The 12938-nt window shown below is 54.6% G+C and overlaps 1 protein-coding gene across 3 annotated transcripts in view; it reads right to left on the bottom strand.

Moving 5' to 3' along the window:
* The window catches only part of ZBTB16 (zinc finger and BTB domain containing 16), a 178054-nt gene extending 165932 nt beyond the window's left edge, over positions 1–12122 (bottom strand). Inside the window, exons 1-2 of one of the 3 annotated variants that reach the window (XM_037505309.2) lie at positions 12105–12122; positions 6965–8322 (exon numbers count right to left, since the gene is read on the bottom strand). In XM_037505309.2, coding sequence (XP_037361206.2) covers positions 6965–8232 — 1268 coding nt within the window. In that variant the 5' untranslated portion in view covers positions 8233–8322; positions 12105–12122. Of the gene's footprint in view, positions 1–6964; positions 8323–11063; positions 11107–11306; positions 11555–12104 lie in introns of those variants that run through there. The other 2 variants (XM_037505307.2, XM_037505308.2) reach the window with 2 other exon arrangements.
* Between the last annotated feature and the right edge of the window lie 816 nt (positions 12123–12938).

Below are 12938 nucleotides of genomic sequence, written 5' to 3'. Positions count from 1 at the left end.
CTGCACTGGGGTGCAGGAAAGGGCAGCACCCTGGACACAAGCATCCCTTCAGTAGCTGCTTTCCCGGCTGCTCATGTCGACCTCGCACACAGGGATTGGCCTGCCTGGCCATGTGCACAGGCAACAGGACACTGCAAGGATGAGCTGCCTCGGCATTTGGAGTTGATGATGGTGGAGCACTGCCCAGCTAAATTTAAATGAGAACTGGAATGACTCACCAGGCCTCAGGTCAATGGGACAAAGAGTACCCTGGACACCAAGGTGCAGGAGATGAGCTTCTCAGGAAAATGCAGGTGCTCAATGAGGATGGGCCCCAAATAGGAGGCGCCCGAGGCAGCAGTTTTTACAGTGCCGTACAAACCGACACCTCTGGGGAAAGCAGGACCTGGACCAACACAAACACACTTTTCACCCTGCCCTGCCAGCACGACCCATTTCACAGCAGCAACGGCAATAAAAGCACAACAGCAAACACATATGGAGCACTCAACTCTGAACCACCAAGCTCGCACTTGATAAGTATTTACTGATTAATCCTTATAACAACCCACTGAGCAGGGACTATTATTCCCATTTTATAAATGGACAAACAGGCAGAGAGATTAAGTAACATAACCAGAGTCACGGAGCCGGTAAGTGGTAAGCTCAGATTCTGATCCGGGTAGTTTAAATTGCTCAAAATGCACATTTACTATGCATAAATCATGGGGTCAGAGGTGGAAGAGTTGGGAGGCCAGGAAGATTTTTCTTTCTCCCAAAATAACTGCCAAAGAGTCAAGGCTTTCCCCTAACATAGCCAAAACAGAACTGGACTGTTCGTGATCACGGAAAATTCAGGAAGCCTCCAAAGGACAGGCTGAGGCACACGTGTCTTCACTTAGCAAGACTCTTGAGTCTCGCACTGCAGCTTTCAGTAGAACTTGTTTTAAAGACCTTCATTTTTAAAAACTGAAGTGATTAGAAATGTTTTTCTCCTGAATTAGCAAGAAATCACAGAGTTGTGGATGGAGTTTAATTTTAACAGTTTAGGATAATCACTATTTTAAAGATTCAGAAATAGTTTTCCTAGAACAAGCAGGAGGAAAGAACGTTGTTGAACTATAGCTTTCTTCTCCCTCCCTCCGGCAATTAGCAACGCTATCCAAGAGTGACAGCAAATTAAAATGGGACTCCTCACTGAGATGAAAGAGCAGGCAACTTTCTTCCATTGGAAATAAATAAAAAATCATCTTCAAAATTTCCAAGAGTTCAGTCTAGAGCCCAGAAGACTCAGAGCCCAGATAAAGCAGGTTAAAGAGGTTAAAAAAAAAAAACAAAAAACCCAAAAGTCAGAGCACACAGCATCAAATCAAATGGACCTCTATGTTAGTGTGGCCGACAGACAATTCAGATTCCAATACAGCAAAATTCCACTAACCAATGGGATATCGTGACGATGAAAATGGGGGTACAAGGAGTAAAAAAAGACTAAGCGTCTCAACAATTCGGAAACACTTCATCCAAGTGCCTGGTGTCATAAAGAAAGAAATTAAAGCTCGGGATGAGCTTCAGGAGACCAACAGCGGCAGAGCTGAATGTGAATGAATGAATGTGAGCCTGCGTGCAGAACTGTCTGCAGACCCAGCCAGTCCAACAGCTGCAGACGCCACCACCAAGCCGTCTGCCATGTCCTACCCTCCCAACCAACCACCTCCCCAAAGACTAGATTTCCAGGAGCCCAGGTTATAAACTCAAGTCATTCATCACCCCCAAAAGGATACTTCCTGGAAATAGAAATGGATTCAGAAAGGATTTGGGTAAATCTGTGAATGACAGAGAAGCCATAAATAGCTATTAATAGAAGCTGGGCTCCACCTGACCTTTAGGATTGACGTCAAGGAAGATAGCTATAGCATCCCACGATGGTATCGTAGGGATGGTGGTGGCAGCCGAAGACTAGGTCAGATGGCTCTGACCCAGAAAGGCATTGCCCATGTTCTTATATGGCCTCGCCTGAAGAACCCAGGACTGCAAATGAGAAGCTTAGCTGGTTTGCTGGTTCTATCCATTTATAGATATGTGACCTTGGGCAAGTCACTTATTGGCTCCAAAATCATATTCCTCATCTGTGAATGGGGAGATGAGAGAACATGCCACAGTTCCTTACCCAATCTTTGGGTGCTTCAAAAATTGCCCAGATTTTATAAAGGTATTATGGGGTCTACAGTGGTTGCCAGCCCAAGAAGCGTCTAGGGAAGTACTCTGTAATCAAACACATTAATATTTTTGCAGCAAAACATATGAATATTCAAACTAGGCGGGATAAATATAGCCTCAGATCAGCAAAATGAGTTGGCTGCAAACTTACACAAAACCTTTTCCCTTTCGGAGCTTTTCGGAATTCATAATCACAGAGAGTGAATATAGCACCCCTTCAGGGAAGCAGTGAGGTTCAGAGAGAGAAAGTCACTAAAGGCGTTCTGTACCAGAGAAAGTGCTGCAACTGATCGAAGGCATTATTAGTAGCATTTCTACTGCTTATTATTCCACAGCAGACTCTACTCTTGGACCTCAGAGGTACCCCAAACTGGCACAATGACACAATGGGGCCGGGAATTCAGGACGATGTCAAACCCCCCCCAAAGTGGCCTGAACCCAGGTCAACTGCCATGAACCCCTCTACATGGTCAACCACTGAAAACAGAGCATCTGGCCACCTGAGAGAGGCCGAGGACAAGGGCTGCCAGAACTCTGACATTTCAACTATGTGTCTCCTGCTTCCTAGGGCTGACCTAGGAAGCCTCCTGACCGGGCTGCACACATGGGCCCAGGGAGCCACCTGAGACCACTCCTAGCTGCTCCCAAGCAACCCTTCAAGATACACATTGTGGCTGGTCCAAGGGCTTGTCTGCAGGAGGCCCAGAGGTTTCTGGGAAACCAGACCCTGCTCCAACTGGGCAGCATTCAATTCAGAAACATATGAAGAACAGGCTGGATGAGGCTGGGGTGACTGAGGGCTGTAAGCAAGGATTGTGTTCACACTTGGGTCAACCAACTGTTCCCTGTAATCTTATCACATATGCATATTACTCTGAGAACCAAGAGACTAACCTGGGTTAGCTGAGCTGGCTCTGAGATCAGATCCAGACAAGTCTACGTGCAGACCAACTCCAGCCTTTCAGAGAGAGGAGGAGATATTGAAACTAGAAAAAGACAGTCCATCTTCCAGAAGCCTGACAAAACCCTCTCTCCCTCAGACATTATCCTCTGCAGGGTGGGTCCACCAGGGAAGGTTTTGGGGTCCCAGGTTTGCTCCTGCATCTGCCTGGAGAATCTAGATTGTTCAGACTTTTATCTGGATCCTTCTGGGAAGTAACCCCATTTGATTTACCCAAGTAGAATTTCTGTTGGGTGTTTCCATCAATCCTTGACTACCTTTGACACTGATTTTAAATCTGGCCAAGGACCACGTGGTCCACAATTTTGCTCTGTTTCATTCTAGTTGTTGATATCAACAGCCTCCCCTCTCACCAGGTTGGAACCAACTCATGAGGAAACCTAGTGTTGGACACCATAAGCAGTGCTCCTTGCAGCTCCCCAGTGCTCTCCCTTTGTTTCTCTCTATGCCATTCTGTACCCCAAGAAGAAATGCAAGAACAACTGCTGAGCATTTATCAATGCTCTAACCCACTGGCTTAAAAATAAAATAGAAATAGAACCTGTAGCCACTTATTTTATCACGTTCATCGCTGTTACACAGCCAAATCCATAGCTTCCTGACATCAAAATCTCCCACTCTGATTATTTGGTCTTGATTTTCTGTTTGTCTTGTAACAGTGATGAGAGGGGAGGGACAGAAGACAGTAGGGAAGTAGCATCTTAATCCTGGAGGCTCGAGGGCAAGGGAGAGATGAACAGTCACCCACATGGGCCTCCCCAGTGGCACAGCGGGTTGAGTGCAGCACTCTGAAGCTGTCTGCAGCCTCTGTAGCACGGGTTCAATTCCCGGCCGGCCAGGGTTACCCACATGGTGTGGCAGACCTCTCTTGTCTCGCCCGCTGCTCCCCTCAGCAGTGTTTTTGGTCCATCTGCCTGTTCTGTTTCCCAATCTGTCTCTGGTGAATTCTCTCACCTTCATGCACCTCTGGCCTGTACCCCAGGGCTTGTATAAATAATTTTTTTTTTAATTTTAAAAAAAGAGGGCCTCCCCGGTGGCTCAGCGGTTGAGCACTGGGTTGCAAAGCTGCCCGCAGCCTCTACAGCGCTGGTTTGATCCCCGGCCACCGGATGAGGGTCCGGCGCGCAGACCTCTCTTGCCACCCGCTGCTCCCCTCAGCAGTGTACTTCATCATTCTGCCTGCTCTGCTCTCCCCTCTGGCTCTGGTGAATTCTCTCACCCTCCCGCGCTTCTGATGTACCCATTGCTTGTATAAATAAATAAATAAATCTAAAAAAAAAATTTAAAAAAGAGTCTCCCACAAAGAGCATATGATGGCGAGCATGCACTGAAATGGTCTCTCCCCTCCTGGGTTTCTTTAGACTACCCCCTGCTTTCCACTGAAAACCCTGCTCTGCGCTCTAGTTTCTCCTGCTGCAACCACTTACTTTGCACTTTCAGTCCAAAGCACATTCTCCATGTCAGCAGCCCCACACGGCGTAGGGCTCCAGGAGCACAGCTTCATCCCAAGCTCACAAGGACAGGGACTTCTCTACACAGTCCCCACAAGCCTCAAGGGCAAGGCAGAGACAAGCCCCGGAGATATCAGAGGCAGTTCTTCACCTTTGCAGTCACGACAACGTGCCAGTCACAGCTCTAGAGATTTCTGGATGCTACCCTGCTAATTTAGCGCCACACCCTGTTGACCATGTCCATTTTTACCATGCAAACCTCTTGTGAGAATACAGACAACACAGGGGCACAGGGGGCAGCTTTAAAAGCACACACCACTTGTTAATATCAGGCATCTTTAATTTTGACTATGGGATCCTTGTGCACCATCGCAAGTTACAGAATGCAAAGGCGAGTTTAAACCTTCCCTGCCCCCTTTCATTTTAACGTGAGCCTTGTCTGGTTGGGGAGTTTGGCAAGTAGGCTGACCTGAGCTCACAGTTGATCCGGTTACCTTCGTGTTACCGTCTCATATTGAATTTAGCGTCTACTAAAATGCCCATGTCTTTAAAATACTTATAAATACAAATGAATGGAAAGGCTCAGAAAGGTTACGTAATGTTCCCAAGCTCTCACCACGAGTTTGGGTTAGTCCCACTCCCTGTAATCTGAGGAATAACACACCAGCCCCCCAACTCTCCCCAGAGGAATAAGGGTCCCACAGACAGGACCCAGAACCCCAGGGACGAGGAGATGAGAGCTGTGTGACCCTCTCAGTTAACTGAAGCCAGCAGGACCCACAAGAGCCAGAAAATAACTGACTTTCCACCATACCCCATTTCTCAGAGCAAATAACTGAAATAATTCACATCCGGAGAGGATGCTAAATCTACCTTGGTCAAGTTTGGGGAGGGGGTTTCCTCTTTAGGAAAGTTTGAGCAAAAAAACATACACACCCTCTATTTCTGAGCGGTACAAGCATGAAGAAGACACACCTTGGTGGCGGTTATTTTTCGCACCCACCGGAAAAAATTCGGCTACATTTAGCTCAGCCGCACTTTCCGCAAGTTGTCTCGGGGGCCACGGAATAGGCAGTGTCGAGGCAGGTTCCGGCCCGCTGGGGGTAATCAGATCGGCCTCCAGATGCCTCAACCCACACCCCCTCACGGACACCCCCTCCTGCACCTGAAAGAGCAACAGAGGCATGGAGTACGGGGAGAAGGCTGCAGAAGGAGAGAATCTACCAAAGATCAGCAAAATCCCAGGCGAGAGGGTAGGCGGGGAAACGTCCTCCTGGATGACAACAGAAACTGGATTTCTTGACACCATTCATCTGACCCCGGAACTGGAGAGTAAATGAATGAGCATAAGGTAATGAGAAGAGCAAGGGGAAAACCAAACCCAGTGCTTTCTCTCACCTCCGATGAGCAATTCTCAAAACCCTCTGTTGTGTAGACATGAGCAGCTTCAGGACAGAATGACCCCGAGAGGCAGCAGAGTGCAGGAGGTGAAGACCTGACTGTGAATCCAGCCCTGCCCGGCACTACCCATGGGACCCCAGGGAAAGGTCTGAGCACCCTCCTCTGTAAAGGAGAACTCTGCCTGCCTCAGAGGGCTGCTGGAAGCGCAATGAGAGCCCACGAGAAGCACTTGGCATAGAAGCCAGCGAGTAGTAACCAGTGAGGGGTTATCTCAGAGAAGGAAACAGAAGCCAGAGGGACAAGTGGCATGTAATTCCAGAGATGGGGCAAGACTAAGGCTCTGCAGGCTGCAAAAACAACTCTGGGACCCACCCCCCTCCCTCCCCTCACCCCCCACTGAATCAACTCACTGTGGAAGTGTTTGTAGGGACAGAGAAGGAGAAGGGCGAAGAAGCGATGTTCCTGGTGATGAATGTTCACTAGGAATGACATTTGGAAGCCGCAGCTGTTCTGTGGCCGAAGCAGCCCCTCCTGTCCTCCCGAGCTGCACAAACTACCACATGGGAACCCGGGGGACCTGAACCTGGTCACAGGGCCAGATCCAGCCCGAGCGGGATCTTCATTTCCAATCCCACTTCCTCTCCGCCTTCCATTTATCAGTCACTTCAGCAAAGGAGAAGTGATGTCCCAGCAGAAGATGCAAAGGGGAAGCCAAAGGCAAACAGACGAAGGCACCTCATTCCCAATGCTCTGGAGCGACGCCAGGCCCCCACCCTACTGTGAAAAATGTGCTTCCACTTCCCAGACCTGGAAAGAAGGCTTTCTTTTTTTACAAATAACAAGGAGGGCAGGGCAGACAGACTCCAGGATCTGGGAGTACAGGGCCTGAAGGTGGGGTGTCAGGGCCAGAAGTTCAGGGTTGGGGTGTCATGTGCGGGAGAAGGGAAGGGCCTACCTGTGCTGCTCCACAGCCTCGTTGTCAGGAAGCTCCACCCCGCACACGCTGCACTGCTCCCCGATGGTGCGGCTCTCTGACTTCATGCCCACCGCCAGCTCCCCCAACTTGTTGAACAGCTCCCTCTGGATGAAGCCCTGGGGCAGCAGGCCCCCGTAGGTGCTGAAGTCCATGGAGACAGCCAGGGTGGGCTGCACGTGGAGGCCAGAGGTCACTGAAGACGGCATGCTCAACACGGCATCTGCTTTGTGATTAGGCAACACGGAGTAGATGCCCAGATGTTTCTCAGCTGGGGGTACAGGATGCTCTGGTCGGCTGGGGAGGCCCTGGCCCGCCTCAGCTGGGGGTGGCAGCTGCTCCGTGCTCTCCTCACGCCCATAGTGCAGCTCCCTAGCACTGGTGATTACACTGCTCCGAGTTGGGGTTCCAGGCCCCTCTTTTCCCCTTTCCTCAATCTTGTCCCCCAACCCACCTGAGATGGTGGACTCGGCTGCCCCGGGGCTGTCCTGGCCAGGAACCTCATCCACCTGCATCATCTCAGTCTTCACCTCGGCCACACTTGGGTGCGGCCCACCCCCTACCAGGGTGGGCTCCTCGGGCCCTGCAGGCGGCTGAAGAGTCCCCTGCAAGAGAGACTGTCCTATGGTCATCAAACTGTCCACTGCGGCCTTGGTGGGACTCATGGCTGAAAGACCAAAGGAGGTGGAGACCGAAGGGCTCTGGTCCACCAGGGGCCCGGGGAGGCTCGGGGCAGCCACACTGGCGTACCCACTCTCCTCGCTGGAATGCTTCGAGATGAAGATGTTCTTAAGGTACCGAGCCTTGCGGTCCTCTTCCTCCTCGGCCCCACCGTCGGCCATGGTGGCCTCCGTGTCATTGTCATCTGAGGCTTGGATGGTCTCCAGGATTTTCAGGCACTGCTCCTCCAGGTACTCGATCTCCAAGATCTCAGCCGCATACAGCAGGTCATCCAGGTCCTCCGCCTTGGCTTGCAGCGTGGCTGTGTACGCATACTCCAAAATCTGCTGAAAGGTCTTTGGCGAGAGGAAGTCCAGGGTATAGTGCTGGCTGTTGCGGTGGAAGAGGATCTCAAACATCTTGCTAGTGCAGGCCAGCACCGTCCGGTGGGCATGGAACTCCTGGCTGTCCACCATGATGACCACGTCGCACAGAGTCCCCGCCAGCCGCATCTGGTTGGCCTTGCACAAGAGCCCCGTGGGGTGGCTGGGGTTCTGCAGCTGGATCATGCCCATCTTTGTCAGATCCATGGTGTGCCCCGAGGCCTAGGCATGGGGCTTCCTTTCCTTCTGGGATCTGCGTGGCGGGACAAGGTGCGTTTCCCGGGCCAACGGAGAGGACTAGAGCGAAGAAGATGGAAAGAAGCAAGAAAGAGAGAAGAAAAGATAGATTAGTTCATGTCCCTAAAAAGAATTCAAACAATTCGAATCCATCACCCCCCCTCCCACAGAGAGAAAGTCTGGAGACTTTAATGGAGAGCAAGGAGCATCCAGAAATCTCCAAGTCTGCTTTTACAAGCCTTGGAATGGTGAAAGCAAAAGACAAGATTTTGCCACAGCATATGACTCTCTGATGTCAGATGAAGGGCAAAGAAAATTACAGTGCAGTCTTGTGAATCCTGGACTTTAAGTCTCTAAGTCAGAGAGGGGGACCATGTGCAAAGCCAACATTCATGATGAGAAGGTGGCCTGCATTTCATAAGAATTTAATCCCTTCCTTTAGTAAACATAAACTCTCAGTTTCACTCAATGCGGCAAACCTCATCTTCAAAACAAAGTTTTTTTTTCATTAAACCCTGCCTCACGGCTGTAGCCCCAGAAGTACAGTCGAGCATGGCTGGGGCTAGCAGCCTGCAGTTCAGGCCCACAGAAGTCTGGGGCGCTGGACTTCCCTCCTGCAGGCCCCATCTCGGACCATCAGCCAGTGCCTTCCTGGACCTGTCCCTCTACTAGTCTCAGGGCTGCAAAGACCTGACAGACCTAGGCCCCGACCGCCTTCAGCTTCGCAAGGACACACACATAACCCACACACTAGCCAGGGTCACTTCCACCCACAGGTACCACCAAGATATTGTGTACATAAGCCCAAAGCTGGGCCGTGTGCATGCATGTGTGCATGTGTTTGTACACAGCAGAGAGGGCGGGAGAATCAACACCGGTGCCACATTTCTGTAAGATGCTGCACTATCACCCTGCCCACCAGTGTCCAGCGGTGGGGATCTATACAATGTAGGAAGCCAGGTTTAGAGGACCAATGGAAACAGAATATGGAAACAGCACCCCACAGCCTGGGGTGTGCATTCTGGGTACGTTAACTCCAGTGCATTGCCCAGGCTCCAGGACTGGGTTAGTCCTGTGCTCTGGGGCAGCAAATGATGCTGGACATGGTTCCGTGGTGCTAGGAGTAGGACGGGCACCAGCATCTATAGTGCCAGTTGTGACCAGGAGGAAGGGAAAACAGGGCTGGAAAACAAAGGCCTCTCCTAGAGCACAGCTACAGATCATAATAAGGCCCCATGCCCCTCCCCCGCAGTCCATATTAAAAGTGTTAGCCCTCAGAGGCCCGGTGTCTCCCAGCCCTTGCTCTGCTGTGGCCAATACTGCAAGGAATTTAACCCGGAGCAACACACAGGAGGGCTCTCCCCACTCTGCCAAGACTGTTCGTCTCCACAACAAAAATGAGCCCTGTTGGCTTCAGAGTCACAATCTCATGCAGAAAGGGTTAACAGGTCGGCTAAGACACTTCTGCTGCCCACCCTGGGTGGGGACTGAGGCTGTTAGGGGTGGGACAGGGCAGCCTTTCATCCACTTTCATCCACATCTTGCCACCAAGCGCTTCCCCACAGACTTCAGGGCTTCTGCGATCCAGGAGGAAGCAATCGAAAGAATAGAAGCTGGGTTCCCCAATCCCTCCCCGAAATCTAGCTCCGGGGGTCCTGAGAGCAATCAGGGTGGCCTGGATCAGTGGTCCCCACCACCCACTGCCGGGCACCCGAGATCTGGCCGGCTCGGGCAGCAGCGCCAAAGCCGGTGGCGCCGAGGCGCGCGCGGGCGCTCACCCGCCCCAGTTCTGGGGCTCGATCGCGCTCTCACACACCCCGATCTCAGCCACCCCCCAGGAGGACTTGGAGCCGACTTCAGCAAACTTGGGGAAGCAACTTTTCCCGGGGAGTCTGGCAGCAGAAAGAAAAGGAGCCGAGTTAGAAGAGATGGAAAGCGAAAGACAGCCGGAGCAGGGGCCGGGCAGGGCAGTCGGCGCTGGACGCGGAGCCGGGCGAGGGCTGCAGGAGGCGGACCCGCCAGGCGGCGAAAGGGAAGCACAAAAGCCCCGCAGCGAGTTGTGGGAGGAAAGGCGAGAAGGGGTCGCGGGCCCTCTCCGACCCAGGGCCGTGACCCCCGGGAGGGGCTGGCAGGGGCCCGGGGCTGGCGCGGGCGGCGCCTGCAGCCGTGCCCAGCCCAGGCTCGTCGCGAGCCGCCCGGGGAGCGGGCAAGGGAGCCGGTGCAGCGTGCGCCGCGCGCCCCGGGTGTCCGCGGGCGGCGAGCCCCTGCGCCTTCGGAGCGCGTGCGGGGAGTGCTCAAGCGGCCGCGCGAAGGGGCTGCGGGCGCGCAGGGTGGGCAGCGTCCCCAGCGCATCAGGTGCAGAGCCCGCAGCACCCACCGCCGGCGACCCGGAGCGCACGGCCGGCCCCGGCGCCAGCGCGTCCCGCCAAGAGCCCCGCGCGGCCGGAGCCCTGGACACCCTCCGCAGGTCCGCCTGACCATCCCTCTGCCCCCGAAAAGGGGAGTCCAAGTCCGATCAAGAACAACAACCCACCACGTTTTATTTTTCTTTGAAAATTCAAAGAAAAATAAAACCCTAGCGAGTCCCCGTCCTGCGCCCCTCCGCCCCCAGATGCACTCCACGGATCCTCGCCTCGGCGCCTCCCGGCCCGCGAATAACACAAATAAACCACGACCCCAGCTCGCGCCCGCGCACCGGTCCGCATACATATGAGCACCCACCGGTGCCCGCGCCGGCCCCTGGCGGTACAATGCTCCCGATGCGCAACCCTCCGCGCGCGCCCTCGCCCCCCACCTCTCACCCCAGTCATGCCCCGAAGCGAAAGGGTTGGGAGGCAGCTGCGCCCAAGCTGACAGCCGGGCTCCCCTTCCAGCCGACCCCCCAGCGGCGGTGGCGACAGCGGGAAGGGAACACGCCGGATAAATAAGGCACAAGCCCAGCGGCCGGGTGGCCAAAGCGAGCGCGCCCCCCAGACCTTTCCAGCCGCGGGGCGCCCCGGAGAGCGGCTAGCCCTGAGCGGCGCGCCCTCCCGGGCCCCACTCACCGCTGCCGAGCCGAGCGCTGCGGGGTGGGCGTGCGCGCCTCTTGGGGGTGTGTGCCTGTGCCGGGGAGGGGTGCTGCTGGGGAACTGTTGCTCTCTGTATTACGGCGGCAGCGGCGGCATCGCCCGGCAGTTCGCAGTACCCGCTCTCATCGCCCTCAACTCCTCTCTGCTGCGAGGTTAGCAAATCACCACCGGCTGCGGCGCCTCCAACGCGTCCACGTCAACGCCGAGCCCCCTCCCCTGCGAGGCCCCGGCGCCTCTCCATCTTTAGTGCTGGCGGCCGAGCCCGGCTCCCTGCCCACAGCTGCCCCCCTTCGCTCCCCCTCCCGCGCCGTCCCCCGGCTCAGCCCGCCCACCCCGCCCCCCTGCGCACTGGCCGAGCCGCGCGCGCTCCCCGCCCCGCTCGGCTCCTCCGCCCCTCCCCTCCCCGCGCGCCGCGCTCCGGGCTTCGCCTGACATCTAGCTGCTGCCCGCGCGCCAGCGGCCGCCGCTCACCCGCCGGCCGGGAGGAGGGATCGTGCAGGGGAGTGCTCGGGGCTCGGGACCCTTCGTGCGGGCCGTGGAGGTGAGGGGCGAAGCACGGCCCCACCTTCAAGCCCCTGCTGTTTTTTCATTTCCCCAGGACATTGGTTTTGCTTCCCCCTGGCGCCCCAGTTAACAGAGTTTTATCCCCAGTGCCAGTGTTTGCTCTGATTCAGAGAGTGTCCTGTCGCCTTGTACTTTTTCTCCAGCCTCGGGGCGCATTACTCGTACCCAGAGATTGGTTTTAGAAGACCACTGTTCCAGCCCGGCCCTGACCTTCTTTGCCTCTGGGCTGCTTTGCGCCTCCGGGCGTGCAGCCCCGCAGAATTCTCCAGGTGCTGTTAGCTGGCCCCAGTGAGTCAGGAACCAGAGGTACCAGAGGGGCCGTGGAGATCTAAGCTTGAGGGTAGATCCCCACTTGGGCTGTGGCGATCCCTGGAGGCCCAAGGCGAGGCCTGATAGAAAGTTTTCTTCCTCCCAGTCCTGAGCATCCCCAGGACTTTGCCTGGCAGGGAAAGTTCCAGAGTACGACACCCAGCTCAGCGCAGTCGTCTTCTTCGGGGCTGGTGAACACTTGAAGACGCTCCAGGCTCCCTAAAAGTGCCAACTCCTCTCAGCTGCCTGCTTCACATTAGAGGAGGGAGTTGAGATCACCACACCCCCGGTGAGCAGGCAAAAGAAACCTGCCCTTCCAGAGGGAGTCTGAGCTCACCTCCTGCTTTTCCTTGGCTAGTGGTGAAGGTTGGGGCAGGAAGCGTTTGCTCTGCTGGGCATTGGTCAGCTGCAGAATGAAGCCTAAGAGCATGGGATGGAGGTGGTGAGGGCCCGCCTCTGAGTCTCAGAATACTGCCCTCCCCCATCTTGCAGTCTCAGCAATTCAGGAATTCACTCCCTAAGTCCAGAGTCTCCCGGTTCTGTCCCTGACAGGTGGGTGGGGCAAGGGTTTCCACAGGACACACTTACAATCACATCTCCTGGTGTGCCCTGGACCCAGAGGCAGGCCCCAATAACTGTTAGGGTGATATAGATGGCAAAAGGCTGCTAGAGGCAAAAAACCTGCTTCCACCTGAAGACAGCCAAGGGGTGGACTTGACTTACCAACTGATTCAG

This window comes from Talpa occidentalis, unplaced genomic scaffold (genome assembly GCF_014898055.3).
Source record: "Talpa occidentalis isolate TD23 unplaced genomic scaffold, MPIMG_talOcc4v2.1 talOcc4.12, whole genome shotgun sequence".
Taxonomy (NCBI): Eukaryota; Metazoa; Chordata; class Mammalia; order Eulipotyphla; family Talpidae; genus Talpa; species Talpa occidentalis.
This window is presented reverse-complemented; position numbering and strand designations above follow the sequence as displayed.